Source organism: Eschscholzia californica, unplaced genomic scaffold (assembly GCF_041429995.1).
Source record: "Eschscholzia californica isolate CP2 unplaced genomic scaffold, dmEscCali1.0.p SCAF_6, whole genome shotgun sequence".
Classification (NCBI taxonomy): domain Eukaryota; kingdom Viridiplantae; phylum Streptophyta; class Magnoliopsida; order Ranunculales; family Papaveraceae; genus Eschscholzia; species Eschscholzia californica.
The window spans coordinates 11,402,019-11,421,130 of NW_028238483.1; the positions used below are offsets into that span (position 1 = coordinate 11,402,019).

The 19,112-nt window shown below is 35.7% G+C and overlaps 3 protein-coding genes across 3 annotated transcripts; all 3 read left to right on the forward strand.

Annotated features, from left to right (window-relative positions):
* The first annotated feature begins 356 nt into the window (after positions 1–356).
* LOC147531717 (uncharacterized) lies at positions 357–938 on the forward strand. The gene is made up of 2 exons (XM_086650451.1): positions 357–574; positions 655–938. Exons 1-2 carry the CDS (start codon positions 447–449, stop codon positions 866–868), a joined length of 342 nt encoding a protein of 113 aa, XP_086506577.1. The 5' UTR covers positions 357–446; the 3' UTR covers positions 869–938.
* A 1,066-nt stretch (positions 939–2,004) lies between these two features.
* Positions 2,005–2,937, forward strand: LOC147531718 (uncharacterized). Its single transcript, XM_086649808.1, has 4 exons — positions 2,005–2,184; positions 2,349–2,555; positions 2,640–2,729; positions 2,821–2,937. Exons 1-4 carry the CDS (start codon positions 2,005–2,007, stop codon positions 2,935–2,937), a joined length of 594 nt encoding a protein of 197 aa, XP_086505934.1.
* A 13,421-nt stretch (positions 2,938–16,358) lies between these two features.
* Positions 16,359–18,185, forward strand: LOC147531719 (uncharacterized). The gene is made up of 3 exons (XM_086649809.1): positions 16,359–16,881; positions 17,098–17,191; positions 17,369–18,185. Exons 1-3 carry the CDS (start codon positions 16,359–16,361, stop codon positions 18,183–18,185), a joined length of 1,434 nt encoding a protein of 477 aa, XP_086505935.1.
* The last annotated feature ends 927 nt before the right edge of the window (positions 18,186–19,112 follow it).

Genomic DNA, 19,112 nt, shown 5'->3' on the forward strand with positions numbered 1-19,112 from the left:
TTCTCGGTACCATTATGGATTTTGATGGAAAATCAAAGGATAATAAAAAAGCAAGATTGGATTTGAAAGATATGGGTATTAGACAAGAACTTTGGCCACAACAAGAGGAGGGATCTCGTACATGTACCCTTCCAGCCACATGTTATTCTACAGACAAAAAAGGTAAAGAGTTGTTTCTCAATGTTTTTAAGAATCTCAAAACTCCGGATGGCTATGCATCAAATATTTCTACTCGTATCGATCTTAAACAACAAAAGATAATTGGTTTGAAGAGTCATGATTCTCATGTGATCATGCAACAATTGTTACCTTTGGCGATTCGAAAGGTTATGCCAAAAAAAGTGTGCTCTATATTAATAGAGTTCAGCACGTTCTTTCGTGAGTTATGTTCAAAAGTAGGTAGTGTTGAAGATTACAAGCGATTAGAAGAAAAAATTCCACTTATTATGTGCAATTTAGAGAGGATATTTCCACCAAGTTTTTTCGATATAATGGTTCACTTAGCCATCCATCTGGCATCAGAGGCAAAAGTAGGTGGACCAGTCCAATATCGATGGATGTATCCCATTGAAAGGTATTTATTTTTCTTGTTTAATTAATTTATTTCTTAGTTACTCGTGTGTTACTTGTCTAATGAGGTACTTGTGCGATTAGGTTTTTGTATACTTTAAAGAGTTACGTTCGTAATAAAGCACAACCAGAGGGTTCTATTGCCGAGGGATATATTGTCGACGAGAGTGTCACGTTTATGACAAGATACATGAGTGACGTTGAAACACGCTCTAACGTAGCGCCTCGGTACACAGACGACAATCCGATTGGAACTGTTCGGAATATTAAGAACCTGGATGTTGCTGAACGTAATTAGATTCATCATTATATCTTGTCAAACGACAATGATGCCTCCGTTTATGTCAAGTAAGTATCATTTTAACTATTATGACTTCATTTATGAAAGTCTTTCTAAGTGTATTTTACTAGAGATGATGAAAATACGCAACCTCTTTGCAGTGCACACAAAAGAGAGTTGAAGCTTCGCTATCGTAAACTAGATGATACTGCGATTCAAAGAAAACACATAGAAGAGTACGGTGCTTGGTTTAAGGAACTTGTGAAAGATCTTAAAGAATCTAAACAACCGTATCCAGAAAGACTTGACAACCTTGTCAATGGCATACACCCACGTGCTGTAAAATTGTCAGGTTATACAATTAATGGATACAATTTCAAAACTGTTGCAAACGAGAGAGACGCTAAAACACAGAATTATGGTGTTGCGGTCGATGCAAATCAACCTTGTGGCTCAAGTGCAAGAGATTCAAATCCGGTTGATGCAATATTAACATATTATGGACGTGTCACGGAGATACTTGAAATCACGTATGGACCGGGATGTGAATTTGTAATATTCAAGTGTGATTGGGTTGATGTCTGCAAGGAAACAAACAGAGGAAGAAGAGGTGTAAAGATCGATGATTTAGGTTTTACACTTGTTAATTTCAATCGTATTATGCCAACTCAAAGTGACGAGCCTTATGTGTTGGCGTCTCAAGTTAGGCAAGTTTTTTATGTTGAAGATCTAACTGAACCTGATTGGCATGTTGTGGTGAACAATAGACCTAGAGATATTTACGACATGAATATCCCTATACCAGATACCGAGCAAACTCTTGCACCTGCATGCCACGATGCTAATGATGAAGAAATCGAATACATTAACAAAGATGTAAACAACGTAACATGTGATGGAGATAGCTAATAGATTCAAAGGATCGTCTGGAAATGCGTGACCAAAGATGGAGAATTTGAAGAGTTTTGGTTTTGTTCTTTTTTTCCTTTAATGATGAGTTTAATCACAATCTGTATGGTTTTTGATAAATTAATGAATGAATAAATGTTTAGTTTCCGCGATTGTATTTTTTCTTTCAATTTTGGTTCAATTAGATGGGATAATTAGATATGTTTTAGATACAGTTACAAGTGAACTGACCAATTTTGTACAGGATGTCTGATAGAGGAACTACTCAACCTTCTAAGAAGGGGAGGGGACGAGATTTATTGAAATTCCTGAAAGATCTGGATCACGGCGAGAAATACACAGTTGAATGGGATGATAGCTTTCGACCTGTTGGAAAGATTGCCGGGTTCTTAGCGACTTATATATCTTCATTTGTTAGAGATCCAGTTCGATTCCCTCTGATTCATGATAAATGGGAAAAAAATGGAATCTGCTGCCATCAATGACACAATTACGGACTTGAGGGTAGATATTTCCTACATTTTCGTTATAGTATAGTATTTTTTTTTTATTTCATATATAATTATTTTACCATGTTATTTTCTTAAAGGTGTATTTTGATTTCCTTGAGAATGAAGAAGTTATAAAATGGATTAAGAAGGAACTCAAAGAAAGATGGAGAACTTGGAAAGCAAGAGTTAAGAGAGAATATTTTACACCTCACCTTCCTAATATAGCTGAGTGCAGAGCAAATATCCCTCCTGGCGTTGACCCTACTGATTGGTTTGGCTTAATTCGATATTGGTGTAGGGATGACGTAATGGTAAATATGTCTTTCCTTTAATAGCTACACTGAGTTTACTTCATAGGTACTAACAATGTACTATCTTCCGATATACAGAAGGTAGCTGAGACCAACAAGAAAAACAAAGCTATGACAAACCATCCTTATGTTGGAGGGCGTCAATCTATGGCCCAAATTGGGCATGCGGTAAAATTTTCTATTTCTTTTACAATTTTTGGTTCAATTCGGTTGGTTTTGTTTGAAATTGATAATTGTCATTTACTTTGTATATTTGCAGTATAAAAAGAAGTATGGCACTCAGCCTAGTCGATTTTGTATGTTCAACAAGACTAGATTAAAAGCGGATGGAACTTGCGTTAACCAAGTGACAGCAGATTTAATTGTAAAGTTTTAATTAAACTCAATTAAATTTTATTTTGTTCATATAATGTGTAAGAACTCAATCTTATATAGGTAATCAAGCGCATGTAATGTTAACAGGAGCTGATGGAGGAAGATCAGGAGAGGCGACGAAGCGAGAGCTCGAGCGAGTTTGTCGACGCCCCTGGTCCAAATGATGTTTTCGGAAGTCATATGCCACCAGAGTCACGTGGGCGAATCCGAATGATGCCCTTTGTCGCACCTACGGATGCAGGTTTTAGAAATTCAAGCTCGGGTGGTGCTTCAGGTCTTCGAAAAGAAAATGACGGGCTGAGAAAGGAATTGGCTGAGCTGCGTGAAATACAAGAGAGACAAGGAAGAGATATGGCTGCACTTATGGAACTCATTCAGCAACAACAACGACTGCCATCAACTTCAGAATCTTCACAACAACTCTGTAAGCATGTTTTCTTCTTCAATTTCTTCTTGTTCAATTCCTCAACCATCTTGTTGTAGTCCTTAATTTGTGAATACGTGGTTTAGGCTTTTATAAACAACTTTTCTGGTATTACAGAAGCGGTGACTATTGAAGGAGCATGCAACTTTTTGATCAATGTTTTTGGAGGTTTGGTCTCTCCTTCATGATTTCCCATATATGTGTATTGTTTTTTGAATTTGTTTTGATGACCATCTGAATTTGGCATGTAAACTACTAAGTCTAGGTTATGTGATTCCGATGTCAACAAGATTCCATTTGCATCTGAATTTGCCATGTAAACTACTAAGTCTAGCTCTCTAACCCCATCATCACTCTACTAACACTACCCACTCGAATTCAGTTAAGTCATAACACCAACACATTAGAATTTACTTCACTTTTTCGACTTTTGTTGTATTATAGTGAACAAGGTAAACATTTATGGGAACCACTGAACCATGGAGGTTTTAGAACAATCAACCATCTGTGGACAAACTGAGCACATGTTCTATATATCAGTCTCTTTAGAACCTATATTTTGTGTTGTGACCGGTATGGTTGTGGCATGAGTATAAAGGAATTTTGCATTTGCTGAATTACGTTTTATGCTATGTTTTGTTGTATGTGGTTAAGGGGTTTGATTCTGCATCTTTTCATGTGGGTATTTGTTATTTGTAGATTATATCTTGAAAGGTTTGAAATTTCCCATCTTTGTTGGTTAGTCCCTGTCCATATTATCAATTTGAGTTCTAATTCACTATACAACTAAAAGTACCGAACATTCACCTTTGTTTTTGGATGGGTTTTGGGTTGGATCCATTCTTAATGTCATGTTAAATGCGCTAATGTGTATATATTCATCTTTTTGGCAGGGTTTTTAACGTTTTGCGCAATGATGGATCCACACCGATTAGAGATTTTGCTTGAACTCTCATTGCGTATGAAATCTTTCATCACCTAGTACCTACTTGTTATCTCTATTTCGTAAGTAGTTGAAATGCAGTTAGGGAGCTGAACCACTAGTTTAGTTTATGATATTGTACTCAGATAAACAACTATCGACATCTTGTGAAACATATTGACATTATAAAGTAGTTTACTACTTAATTCATCATCTTGTCTATATATTTTCGTCTTGTTTAGCTTAAGTTCTATATTGTGTTTGGGTTGAATGTTTAAAGGTTTTGTGTGGTCAGGTTGAATGTTTAAAGTTATTGGTGATTGAACTGAATGTTTAAAGCTTTGTGTGGTTGGGTTGAATGTTTATGGTTTTGAAACAGAGAAATGTACAGCAAGTAAAAGCAGCAAAATAGTGCTGCTGGTTTTCACATTTTGCTGCAGCTTTTTTTTTAAAAAAAAACAAACATTTATAACGGCTCAAAGCCGTTACAACTATTTATTTGTAACGGCTGGTCCTCCCTCACGGCCGTTACAAATTGACTCCCGTTAACAATTCCCACGCACTCAGTTATAACGGCTTCAAAGAGCACAGCCGTTACAATAAAACTAGTTGTAACGGCTTCTGCTCGTTACATTTTTTATTGCCACGGCACTTATTGTAACGGCCTAGGTGTAAATAGTAACGGCTTTGGGCCGTTACAACTACACTTTTTGTAACGGTTTTTCCCTTGTTGTAACGGCTTTAAGCCGTTACAACTAGTCCGTATTTTTGTAGTGCTTGTTGGTCTCTTATGTTTAGAGTCAATATTACTCAAATCTAATAACGAATGAATGAGATGCTTAAATTAAAGTTTGGACGAAGTTTGGTTAATTTAGGGACTAAACGATAAAAAGGAAAAGTTGGTTTACAGTCATTTGGCCAAAGCTCCTAGATTATAAGTCACACTTCCCTAACATATATGTCCTTAAAACCCAAGAGATGTGTCCCTCATTAATGTAAATATTCATTTTCTATAAATAGGACCCAAATGAATTCTAAACCGCATTCCGTTTTTTCCGGAGTATTAAGTATTGTTAGAAGTTCATTTTAGAGAGTCTAAGAACATTTGAGAGAGTTTCCAGGACTTTCATAAGAAGTAAGTACAGTCTATTTGCATCAAGACATAGGTTATACTATCAAGTTTGACTGTTTTTTTATTCGAATACCATTGAATCGAAAGGTTAATCGTTATATCTTAAGAGACAAATACCGGTAATTGTGTGACGTCAATTGTCTCAAGGAAAGAGGAATTGCTCGTCTCGATTAAAATATTCTTTCTTTATCGTGTATCTGATTTCTAAATCAAACATTCTGATTTACCGGATCAAGAAGTGTATTGATTTTTAATTAATAAATTAGAAAACTCAAAAGGAATACAATTCCTCTTTCCCATCTTAAATGGTAGTGAGTTTCGACTAAGAATCATTTGTTCTACATAATGGTAAGTATTAGTTAGAAATACAAAATATATTAAACGGTTTACTTCTTTAGTCTTTTTCTATTAATTGGAACGAAAGTTTTTTTGATTGATTTAAGAATAAATCAAAGAAATGACCAATTTAACTAGTGACTCAGTTAAGAGACTCGTCGAATCAACTTATTGAATTGGTACACCAAATACAAGATTACCTTATTCTTGCTAAAATCTGTGTATTAACTAACTCTTTGTGGTGGGTTTAAAATGTTTCAGGTAGGGTACATAGTTTGCGGCTAGACAGTCTCTCTTTGACAGATTCAAGTTCAAAAGGAAAAACAAGTCAAATGGAGATGTAAGGTATCACAATAGCATGGAAGTCTTCACTGGGTAGGTGATTTTTCGAATAGCAAACAAGAAATGAAGTTCTTGCATGTTGTTTTTGTCAAATGCTCTTAGTAACTCTAAGAGCATCTCCAATGGGACACTCTAACAAACACTCTAAAAGTCTTAGTTGTCTAGGGGCAATAGAGATTCTTTTTCCTAAATGTCAATATAGAGACACTCTAATTTTTGTAGGTCTCCAATGGGGATCTCTAAAGTGTCTATACTTAATACACATGCCCCTCTTCAATTCAATAGATAAAAAGTAGTTGAAAAGCAAGATTTTCTATTGGTTGACTTAGAGAGTCTCAAGTAGACACTCTCATTTTAGAGTTTCTCTCTCTAGACACTATATAATAAATGTGTCCACCTCATATTAGAGTGCCTAATAAAGTGTTCCATTGGAGATGATTTTTTAACAAAAACTCCAAAAAATCTATGTGGCACCCTAAGTGTTAGAGATTGAGTGTCCCATTGGAGATGCTCTAAGTCTCTCTCTCCCATTTCTCATCGAAAAAAAAAAGTCTCTCTCTCTCCTCCTCCTATTATTCACATCAGTTGTAATTTGACTGAGATGTTCGGTTGAAAACTAGACTGAGCAAAGATAGGGTTTAGGGTTCACAAACCAAAACCTTGGAAAACGAGGTCACTCTTCTCAAGCTTTGGTTTGATAATAACCTCTTTGGTTTTAGTACTTCTTCAAACCAAGCTCTCAGATTTAAAATCCTGTACTCTTTTTAATTACTAATGAGTTATTTTCTTTTTGGCCCCTAGTTAGTGACTAACTTTTTATGTTGTCCCTTACTTTTCGTAAATTCAAAATTGGTCTCTTTTAGTTAACACTGTGAGTTAACTTTAATGGTTAATTTTTTGTTTCCATAACTACATTTTTGTATAAAATTGATTTTGTAAATTCAAAATTAATCTCCTTTTAAATATGGGTTGATTTCCAAATATTCTAAATTTTTTAGAACAAAATAGGTACCAAAATGGAATTCATTTAAAAAAAATTAAAAACATTAAAGAAACCTTATCTTTCTCCCTTTCTCCTCCATTTCATCACTTTTCTCCTCCACATCGTCTTTCGTCGTATGATCATCTTCTTCAGCGAAGGTCGCCGCCCGTGCAAATTTTATGGCGACCTTCAGACTTAAAAAAAAAAAAAATTAATCTCTTCTTCTTTCTCTGCTTTCTATTTCTTTTTATTCTTTACTCTCTTTCTCTCTATAGGAGGAGCCCCTTCGTTAGAGCAACCAGACCATGAAGGTTTGGTTTGAAAATGAGACTGTTCTGAAACCAATTCCCGATCTGGTTTGAACCAAATCGAGATGTGGTTGCTGAAACCAGATTACAGTCTGGTTTCATGTTGAAAATCAGATCCCGGTCTGGTTGTTCCCGCAAAGGGGTTCCTCCCCTTCGTTGGAGATATAGGGAGAGAGACTAGAGAGAGAAGAAAAAGAGGTTAATTTTTTTTTTTTCTAAGTTTCAAGGTCGTCGAAAAATTTGGTCAGTCAGCGACCTTCGTCGGAGAAGATGATGAGGTGGGGAGAGATGAGGTGTCCTTAATATTTTTAAAACTTCTGAAAATGAATTCCATTTTGCCTCCTAGTTTGTTCTGAAAAAATTTGTTTTTTTTTTTTTTGGAATTCATCCATATTCTAAAGGGGGTCAATTTTGAATTAAAAAAATCACTTTTATAAGAAGGAAAGAATGCAAACAAAAAAAGATTAACTATTAAAGTTAACTAACAGTGTTTACAAAAAAAAAAAAATCAATTTTAAATTTCCGAAAATTAAGGGACAAAAAACTGGTCACAAACAAGAAGTCAAAGAAAATAACTAATTACTAATTCATTTCCTCTTGTAAAAGGTGGGAGAGTCTGAGACCATAAAAAAGAAGTTTGTCACATAGCAGGAGTAAAAAAAGAAGAGTTAATTCCTATATGGCCCCCTATTTTGTGACCAGCTTCCTTTATGACCCCCTTTTTTTCGTAAATTCAAATATGGCCCCCTATTTTCAAGAAAATGTCATTACTACCCTTCTTAATTTTAAATTTAAAACATTTAAAAAAACATTATTTCCACCTCACCCCTCTCTCTCTCTCCACCTCATCTCTCTCTACAACTCACCCCTCTCTCTCTCTCTCCAATTCACCTCTCTCTCTTTCCAACTCACCTCTCTCTCTCTCCAACTCACCTTCATCTTCTCCGATTAAGGTCGCCGGCCGGAAAATTTTCCTGCCGGCGACATCCAAAAAAAAAAAAAAATTTCCTCTCATCTCTTTCAAGGTCTGCCGTGAACAGACCAGATCTGGTCTGTTCACGGCTCCGGCGAAGGGAAACCCCCTTCGCCGGAGTTTTTAGAGAAAGAGAGATGAGAGGAAAACTTTTTTTTTTTGGAGGTCGCCGGCCGGAAAATTTTCCGGCCGGCGACCTTAATCGGAGAAGATGAAGGTGAGTTGGAGAGAGAGAGAGAGAGGTGAGTTGGAAGAGAGAGAGGTGAGTTGGAAAGAGAGAGAGAGAGAGGGGTGAGTTGTAGAGAGAGATGAGGTGGAGAGAGAGAGAGGGGTGATGTGGAAATAATGTTTTTTAAATGTTTTAAATTTAAAATTAAGAAGGGTAGTAATGACATTTACTTGAAAATAGGGGGCCATATTTGAATTTACGAAAAAAAGGGGGCCATAAAGGAAGCTGGTCACAAAGTAGGGGGCCATATAGGAATTAACTCAAAAAAGAAATAACAAATTACTAATTCATTTCCTCTCGTCAAAGTTGGGGTACCATTACTTTTTTTCCCTTTCAAACTTTCCAAAAGTCATGGGACAGGAGACACAGGCAATAATCAATCAAAGGGAAGTCTTTGGAGATGAGATAGTGAAGTTCCCAATTTTGGATTTCAAGAATGGTTCCAGGCACACATACTTGTCATTGTTTGAAGAAAAAAATGGTATTCCTATTTCCTAGGAAACAACTGAAATAATCTCTGTAGTTTAAAAGGAAATGTTGGTCTTTAGTGCTTTTCTTTGTCTTTTTACTTTGTACAACGGGATGACTCTGTATAACTTATTTATAGCGGTACACTGTTCAATGGGTGTCCAAACAAACAAATAGATACAAATCCCAAACTTGAATAGTGTTATAGGATAATATTACAAGTGCCAACGAGTCCGTTGTGATTCCACTATCTTAGTACTTTTATAACCAAAACCTATTAAATGTCACCGTTCCGGGTGCTAACAAATCCGCATCTGATTCTCTAATATAAGATTTCAGAATCAAAATTTATAATGTCTGTCAGCTATGGACTACTTATTAGTTATTTAAGACTTTGTTTAATCATTTTTACCATTATCGAGGAATGTTATACTTCACTCAAAAATTTAGTTATTTTGTAGAGTTATTTTCCAAATAGTCCCCAATTTTTTGACCAGCTTCCTGTCTAGCTCCTTATTTTATCAAAAATATCCAGATGATCCTTTTTTGGAGTTACTGTTATAACTTTGTTAACTAGTCATCACTCTCTCTCCTTCATCTCATCACCTCTCTCTGCCACCTCATCTTCTCGCCACCTTATCATCTTCACCGAAGAAGGTCGCCGGCCAAATTTTCGGTCAGCGACCTTCAAACTTTTTTTTTCTTTCTCTAAAAAAATTCTTATTCTCTCTCTCTAAACACTCCGGCGAAGAGTTTCTTTTTAGAGAGAGAGAGAGATGAGAGAAATAAAAACACAATTTAGAGAGAGAGGAGAGAGAAAAAAAAGTTGAAGGTCGCCGACCGGAAATTTAGCTGGCGACCTTCGCCAATGAAGAAGATGAGGTGGCAGAGAGAGTGATGACTAGTTAACGAAGTTATAATGGTAACTCCAAAAGGGGGTCATCTAAGTATTTTTAATAAAGTATGGGGCTAGGCATGAAGCTGGTCACAAACTTGGGGCTATTTGAAAAACAACCCTATTTTATAACAACGTAGTTAAGAAAAAGTACTATATGATTCACTTGCTATGAAATTAACAGTTAAATACATTTGATTACCCATTAGGTATGTTATACTAGGTGAGTAACTCAAATACCTATGAAGAACATAATTAATGCGCATTAGAGCATCTCCAAACGTCCAACCTCTATATTGGCATAATCTCTATATTTTCACTCCTTAAATAGAGTTTCACTCCAAACGCAAAACACTATTCAAGTCTCTATATTGACATCTTTGTTATTTTATTAGTTTTAAAAATAACTTATTATTTTTATTACTTATAACTTCTAAAATTTGATAAATTAGATTATATATAAGAACATTATATTAAAAAAAATACATATAATATTAGAGATATTACAATTTACAATGCGTACATTACTACAAATCTTAGAGATATTACAATGCGTACATTACTACAAATTACGAAAATATAAACTAATATTAAAAAATACATAAAAAAATCAAAGATAAAGAGGGTCATTACGCGTTAAGAAATGCTTTGGTTGAGCATTTATGCAAGACGAGGTGATACTTGGTCTTAGAAAAATGATTAAATTCTACGAGACGATATGATCTTATGTATTATCTAATTTTGTATTTTGTTACGTATTTTATGTTTATTAATAAAATTTTAATTATGGCCATTTATAATTATAAAATTAATTAAATAGTATTATTAGCTTATTAGAATACAAAAGTAATAGGACACAAGTGTCAATTCATAAAAGATATTAAGGACTCAAGTATAAATTATATGACAACCAAGGTCCAAAAATCTATTATGTCAAATCAGCTCTATAATATAAAGAAGTGTGAAGGCTCACTATTCACCATTCTCTACATTATAGAGAAGTAGAGGAGCCTTTGGAGCTCCAAAATCTCTATTTATGACGAAATAGAGCACGTTTGGAGATGCTCTTATGTGTTTAAGACATTAAAAATTTGCAAAAGAATCAATTAGTTACCTACAAAAGTCGGGTGTCAGGCGTCGGGTACATGTCAGGTATAACCAAATAATATTGAAATCTTATTGGGTCTAATAGGGTAATATGGTAATAAATTCTTATCGGATATGAGAGTGAGTTTCCAGAACCGGCGTAAAAGGTTTTAATTTAAATCCAAATAGCGGGTACCTGATACCACCCCTGCGTCATATTAAGAGCAAAGTCGCCCATTTAACAGATTTAGCAACAAAGTTGTCCGATGGAGACCATCAGCCGCATGGACCTCGACTATGGCAATGATGGTTCCCACGGACAAGTCACCTTGGTCTAGAATTAAGATTTTCCAATTGTTTAGGTGTTTTATTTATTTGTTTAGGTGTTTTATTTATTTAGGAGTTTTTCGAGTTTAGGTATTTTATTTGCTTCTAAATTAGGATAAGTAACAATCAAGTAAACTAGAGTTTAGTAGTTATTTCTTGTTATTTCTTTCTTTGTTTGTGTCAATCTAGAAGTGTCTAAAACTCTACAAAAGGAGTCCAATTTGTCCTTGTTATTTACATCTTCGAATATTGAATAAAAATTATCTTGATTGCAATTTTTTCTAGTTAATTTAGCTCAAATTAGTTTAGTTAATCGTAATTCTAATGATGGCTTCCATTACTTTATCGTTTCTCAAACAATCTACATCAGTTGATACCATGAGCCTAAAAAATTAGGGTACAAAAACCACAAATTTTTCTTTTACCATCCCCACCAATTCGACTACACAAAATCTTCGTACTTTTCACATGCCTCCTAAACCACCAGATCCTTCATAAAGGAATATAGTATTTCAGTCTAGATTAACTATCACTCTAATGCAAAAAAATATTTATACATCTCATCTTGAATGTTGACAAAAAAATTCACATTTATGTTTGAATCTTATTTGAGATGCACGTCAATTCTATGTTGATCGAAAAGATGAGGAAACAGCTAATAAAGTTTCGAAAATTCCACTCTTCATCAATTTGACATAGATTTCTGGATTCAACACATGCAAGATTTGTTCAAAAATCAAAACGTTCATGTCGGCTATAAGGTTTTTGTGTTTTTGTCGTTGAACAACACATGTCTGAGAGAGTCTAAGAAAAATTCAATCATATGCAATTGAGACTCGTTGATCAAGGAAACAAATTCATAGATGATTAGACTTAATTGAAAAGTATTTTCAGGTATGTTTTTTTTTTCCTTTGGATGAATATTTATCTTCCATCGAAGCAAAAATTGAATCGAGAAGATTAATATCTAAGTTTTCATCGACCCTGTGATCGATACTATTAAAGGTAAAGTTCTTGAAAAGAACAAAATTATTCTAATGCTGGTGAAGAAAGAAAGTAACTTAAACCTTACCATGATTTTGAATAACATAAGCCCATAACACTTATTTGATTCATATGCAATTCCAGCAGAAGAAATCCTTATTTCGAAACATAGTATCCTTTAGCATCAACATCTTTCGATGTATATATTTTTAACGAAATGGCAAGATGGTCCATTTAATCGGCTTGAAAAAGTAAATTCTGTATCATATTTCATGGAGTCCCATCTTCCAAAACAAAGAATTGATTTGTTCCAATTCAAAGTTCGAGATCTTGTTCGACTATAAATTAAATATAGTTCTACAGGTTGAAATCAGTGATTACTATAAAATTCTTGTAAGTTTTTATTTTGGGAACACTTGTGGACCAATTCAATACTCCTGAGTTTGCGTATCACCTGTTCCTAAGAGGTTTTTCACCTACTCGATTATTTCGAGTCAAGGAAGAAGTAAATAAGACAATGGTTATTGCTACACGATATAGTTCAGTTGCAATGCTGATTTTCTGTGATGATATAACTGTGGTATTCTCTAAGTTGATAATTTATGATAAGAGTTATAATTTACAAGCTTCACGAAGATGAACGTGAGAAGGTATCTTTTGAGTGTCACAACAAAACTACATATTTTTATATCGATATCTTAATTGGAGATGGTCTTGTTGATACTTCGGCTCTTGGTGAAGAATTTTTGGGAATTGCTACAATCAAATCTTTCTTCACACTTGTTCATGTTACTTCACACCTTCTTAGACATTGTTAAGTGGCAGAGTCTACCATGCGAAGATGGCAAGATCAATATTGTTTATTTATTCACATAATGTTGCGAGGATCATTGCAATATGAGTTTCCAATTGCAGCTAGTGATTTGGTCCATAATTGTCTTCAGATTTTTGGCACTTTTCGTACAAAATGGGAATTAAGGATCCGAGAATCCGAAATCCATCAGGAACACCTAAGTTTGTTAAAGCCCATGGGCATCTGAACCCCGAAGGCAGGTCCAACCTAACCATCCCGACAGAATAGACGCGTCAACTCATGTCTTAATTCCCTCCAAAGGCCTTTCAGGAGGTCTCTGTCTGGCTTGGACTGATAATTGGGATGTTCATGTCATTCAAAAAGACACAAACTTCATTCATGCCTCTGTTACTGATCTTCACATAGGCTCCACTGTGCACATTACTTTCTTCTGTGGTCATCCTGAAAAGAGACTCAGACTGGAACCTTGGGATAGACTTCAATTAAGCTTTGACTCTTTACATCTGTATCTATTTCCATGGTTTTTGGTTGGGGACATCAATTCCATTTTGGATGTAAATGAAAAAGTAGGGGGAACCAGACCAAATGATAGAGACATTCAACTTATTAGCAGTAAGATTCAGAATCTTGGACTTATTGACCAAGGCTTCACTGGAGATCCTTTTACCTGGAACAACATGAAGGAGGGTCCTAACAATATACAAGAGAGACTTGATAGGGGCTTAGCCAACTCTAATTGGAATATGTGGTTCCCTAATACACATATTCAACATCTTGCTCTTATAGCCTCAGATCACAGACCCTTGCTAATTCAAACTAACACTGAACCCATCATGAAGAAGCAATTTAAATTCTTTAGTGGTTGGCTTGAAGATCCACAATGCAAAGTAGAAATCACCAGAGCTTGGGAGATACCCAATGAGGATTCACCTCAACAGTGTGTTATCTCCAAACTGTCACAAGTTAGAAATAGGCTTAATAAGTGGAACAAGTATTACTTCAATTCTATTAACACAAGGTTGAAAAGTCTTTATTCCTTGATTGACAATGAGATAGACCACACTAAGAGGATCATTCGTATCAAACAGATGGAAGAAACTTATAATCAACTTGAACATTATTGGAAAACTAAATCCAGAGACATGTCCATCAGCCTTGGAGATAAGAACTCAAAATACTTTCATGCGGTTGCCTCGGCCAGAAAGGCAACAAATCATATCAAAGCTTTACATGGTCAGAATAACAACTGGATTACTGATCATCATGAAATGCAAGAATTACTTTCATACCATTTCAAAAGTGTAGCCCAAACGTCCAATCCTACTACAGATCCTGTTCTTGCTGAACTGTTCACTGCACAAATCTCTTACCAAGACAATGAAAAGCTTATGTTGATCCCCTCTCATGAAGAAATCTCTGAAGTAGTCAGACACATGAAGGGGGACAAAGCTCCAGGTCCTGATGGGTTTTCACCCATATTTTACCAAAAAAAATTGGGACGTAGTTGGGGAAAACATCATTGCAATGGTTCAGGATTTTTTCAAAAATGGAGAGATATCTAGAGTTCTTAACACAACTCATATATCCCTGATTCCTAAAACCAAGAATCCAATGACACCGAATGATTTTAGGCCAATTAGTTTGTGTAATGCCACTTACAAGATCATCTCCAAGCTTATTTCTAATAGAATGAAACCACTTCTCAATGAAATTATATCTCCTAGTGAGCTGCTTTCTTACCAGGGAGACAAATTACAGACAATGTCATTCTTGCTCATGAAATAATTCACTCCATGAGAACAAAAAAGGGAAAGGTAAGGTACATGGGTCTCAAATTAGATATGTCCAGGGCTTTTGATAGAGTTGAATGGTCTTTTTTACTCGCAATACTCAGACATCTTGGTTTCTCTCCACATTTTTGCTTTCTGATTCAGCAATGTATATCAACAACAACCATGGCAGTCTTACTCAATGGTAAGCCATCCCCCTTCTTCTCTCCTGCTAGAGGTCTGAGACAAGGTGATCCCCTGTCTCCATATCTATTCATCTTATGCATGGAGGTACTTAGCAGGCTAATTTATAAGGCACAATCAGAAGGTCTAATATCAGGGTTCAAACACTCTAATGCAAGAACTATTATTAGTCACTTATTGTTTGCAGATGACTGCCTGATTTTCATGAAATTGGGAATTGAAGAAGAGCACAACCTTTATACTCTGCTCCAACAGTTTGGAAGGATGTCAGGTCAGGTAATAAATTTCCAAAAATCAGGCATTTTCTTCACGGTTGCTTCTAAAGGCACCGTGCCAAAAGGCTGTTAGCATCCGGAAAATTTATTGAATCGGGTCAATGGCCATTGACCCGAATTCTCTATAAGCACCAATTTTTAATGTGGGTGGCGTTCACCTTCGTTTGCTTCTTCCATCTTCTTCTTCCAAAACAAATTTAGTTCAAAACTACAAGATAAATTGTCAATCATGATCTAAGTACCAGTACATGTGAACACTTTAAACAACATCTATTTGATGCATTTCTGATCTATATATTAGGTTGTTAACTTCTTCTTTAAGCTAGAATATGTTCATTCGGATTAAAAAACATATAGACTGTAGACATCAAAGGCCAAAACTTTTATTCATATTCAGGTCAATTGCGTGAGATGTAAATGGGCATGTTCATTGATGAAAACTAACTCGCCCCGCGCGGTTGCGTTGAACTTCTGAAGCATGTATGCTTTTGGATCCATTTGACCTGGAGGCCTTTCTATACCTGCAACAGAGAATATGTTGACCACAATAATTCTTTGTGTTGCTAAGAAATTAATCAATAACAGCAGATAGCTTCTAGCATATGAATTCTTAATCGACCAAACTCTCTGTTACTTCGGAAATTGTGGATCACACTCTTCACACTGCTCAGTACCAAGGGTCATTAGATTACCAATTCTTAATCGACAAGTTCGGTTTTGAAAGCTTAGAGAGAGAAAATTTGGAATTCCCAATTTTCAGATTTTGTGAGAGATGGATGGAGGGGTTAGGGTTAACTTTACTTTGACCGGTGCCTACATAGTTGGACGGTGCTAACAGAGAAAGGAGTAGTTGGGTCTGGTGCTAATAGAGTTTGATGCTAACAGCCTTTTGGCCCGGTGCCTTTAGAAGCACCCTTTCTTCAGTCTCAATACACATTATAGATTAGGAAGAATGGTTGCAAGGATTATGAAGGTTAAAAGAATGAGTCAGGATGAAAGGTACTTAGGCAATACCTTATTCATAGGGAAATCTAAAATCAAAAGTTTTGATAATCTTCTTCAGCATATGCAATCCAAATTGGCAAAATGGAAATCAAAATTACTATCTCAGGCAGGGAGAGCAGAACTCATCAGATCTTCTCTCTCTGCTGCCCCAAAATACCAAATGCTTTGTTATGAAATTCCTAGGAAGATCATTAAGAGCATGGAATCCCTGCAAAGGGACTTTTGGTGGGGGAAAAAGAATTCTAGAGGTTTATGCTTGAAGGCTTGGTCTGTTCCCACTAAAAAGAAGTCTTTAGGTGGATTGGGTTTTAGAGACTTGAAAAAGGACAACATTGCTCTCATGGCTAAGCAAGTTTGGAGACTCAAAACTAATTCACATTCTCTTCTCTCCAACTTTGTCTCAGCCAAATATTATCCTAAATCAGATATAAGGAAAGCCAGAACCCACAATTCCTCTTGGTGGTGGAAAAGTATTCTCAAAATTTTGCCAGCAGTAGACTAACAAACAATTTGGGAAGTTGGTAATGGAGAGAATATAAATGTTTGGTTGGATAGATGGATCCCTGACACTGAGCCATTAAACATTACTGAGTCAAGGAATCCGATTCAAACAGTGAACCAACTTATTCGCCATAATCCCCGACCTGAATGGAATTCAACATTATTAACTCAATTATTCTCTGAAGATCTCGCTCGGAAAATCACATCTATTCCTATCAAAGCTAACATCCAGGATAGTATACACTGGAATCACACAAAATCAGGGAAGTATTCAGTCAGGTCCATGTACAATATCCTCACACAACATCATCAACCAGAACTTCAGTAGTCCGAGTATTGGCTACAACTTTGGAAACTCAATTGTACACCTAGAATTCAGCTCTTCTTGTGGAAAATATCCAACAACACATTACCAACAGCTGAATTACTTGTCAAATTCATTCCTATTGAATCCAGGTGTTGTGAACTTTGCAAGAGACAGAATGATGGTTGGCAACATATTTTCTTCGAGTGTCCCTTCTCTAGAGCAGTTTGTTTTGGCCTACCAATCTCAGTTCGTATTGCGGCACTGAAAAAGGATACCTTCATTGAAAGCATGAAATTACTTTTATCTCTTGACGATACATTTCATGAATCTGTCATCTACATCATTTCTTCATGGTGGTTGATTTGGAAATCTAGGTGTGAAGCTTTATTTCAGAAACAAACTCCATCTGTGTCTCACTGTATTACCAGGATTCAAAGCCTTGTGCATACCCAAATCAAAAAGTTGGTTCCACCGAAAAAGAATACCACTTGCAAGGATACCACCACACTCTGGAATCCCCCTCCAACGAACACAATCAAATGCAATTTTGATATATCATTCATAAAGGTTTCGGAAGAGGCAGCGACAGGAATAGTATTTCACAACTCTCATTCTATGTGTATTGCAGGGAAATCCTCACTTATTCGATGTAGAACAGTAGATGAAGGGGAAGCTTTGGCGGCTCTTCGAGCTATATCCATGGCCAAAGAGATGAATTTTGTGAAACTAATAGTAGAAGGGGATTCAAGCAATGTCATCAAGGCGATCAATGGAGATACAAAATCAGCTCACTGGACTAGCCACGATGTGATCAGATCAATCAAAGCTTTACGTCCATCTTTTGAACTTTTCTCTTGTATTTATGTAAATAGAGTTGCTAATAGCAAAGCCGATGAACTTGCTAAGAATACTAGAAGTTTGAGAACTCCACAAGAATGGCGATCTGTGTGTCCAATCTTGGAGTAGGAACGGTCCTTTTGTACATACTCTGTTGGTTTTATTGGATCAGTTCTTTCTAAAAAAAAAAGATATGGCCATTAGAAATAAAATTTGAATTCAAATAATTCTTTTGAAAAATAATAAGGGTTAATTCCATTTTGGCCCCCAATTTGTGACCAACTTGCCGTTTTTGGCCCCCAATTGTGTCAGACAGTTTGTTTTGACCTCCAATTGTGTCCGGCAGTTTGTTTTGGCCCCCAACATTTGCCAAACATTTTGATTTTGCCCTTGTGGAATTTCTGTAAATATCTTTTTCTTTTATTTTTCTTTTTTTCTTATTTTATGTTTTTCTTTCTCTTTTTTCACGTGCCATTAATTTTTTTATCTCTCCTCTTTCTCATCACCATCTTCATCCGCCGTCAACATCTTCATCTACCACCGTTGTCACCTCCACCATCACTCCTCCAGGGAAAAGAAAATTAGGTTATGGTTATTAGATGTTGAAAATGAATCTGGATCGTTTTTTGTTTTAGGAAAAATTGTTTTCCTTAAAGTGGTACGGAGTAATTATCTTCATCTTCTTGTGTTTTCCCCCTAATTTCTTTGGTTTATGTTTTGGCACCATTACAAAAGCCAAACTTCAAGAAATTTATGATCTTCCACCTTCAATCATGTAAAAATTAACTTGATAAAACAAAAAGAATCAATTTATGTTTGTCTTGAGATAAGTTGGAAATTACTTATAGCCGACATCAACTGCCTACTCATCCATTGATCTTTTACCCACTTCAATCTTTGATTCAATTTCTTTCTCCACAAACCTCATCTTCTTTCTCTAACTTCCAATACCACCCATACCAAGTTGAAGTCAAAACATTATTTCTCCTTTCCAAGGAGCCTATGTTCCTGGTAGACAAATCACTGATAATATTATCATCAGCCAAGAACTCATTC

Bases quoted from the DNA above. Each gene is read 5' to 3' on its own strand.
- LOC147531717 (XM_086650451.1), top strand. From the start codon at position 447: ATGTGCAATTTAGAGAGGATATTTCCACCAAGTTTTTTCGATATAATG. The intron at 575-654 runs GTATTTATTTTT...TTGTGCGATTAG, and splicing joins TGGATGTATCCCATTGAAAG to GTTTTTGTATACTTTAAAGA.
- LOC147531718 (XM_086649808.1), top strand. From the start codon at position 2,005: ATGTCTGATAGAGGAACTACTCAACCTTCTAAGAAGGGGAGGGGACGA. The intron at 2,185-2,348 runs GTTCGATTCCCT...ATTTTCTTAAAG, and splicing joins CTTCATTTGTTAGAGATCCA to GTGTATTTTGATTTCCTTGA. The intron at 2,730-2,820 runs GTAAAATTTTCT...GTATATTTGCAG, and splicing joins TGGCCCAAATTGGGCATGCG to TATAAAAAGAAGTATGGCAC.
- LOC147531719 (XM_086649809.1), top strand. From the start codon at position 16,359: ATGGTTGCAAGGATTATGAAGGTTAAAAGAATGAGTCAGGATGAAAGG. The intron at 16,882-17,097 runs GTATTCTCAAAA...TATTCTCTGAAG, and splicing joins TTCCTCTTGGTGGTGGAAAA to ATCTCGCTCGGAAAATCACA. The intron at 17,192-17,368 runs GTCCATGTACAA...TATTGAATCCAG, and splicing joins TCAGGGAAGTATTCAGTCAG to GTGTTGTGAACTTTGCAAGA.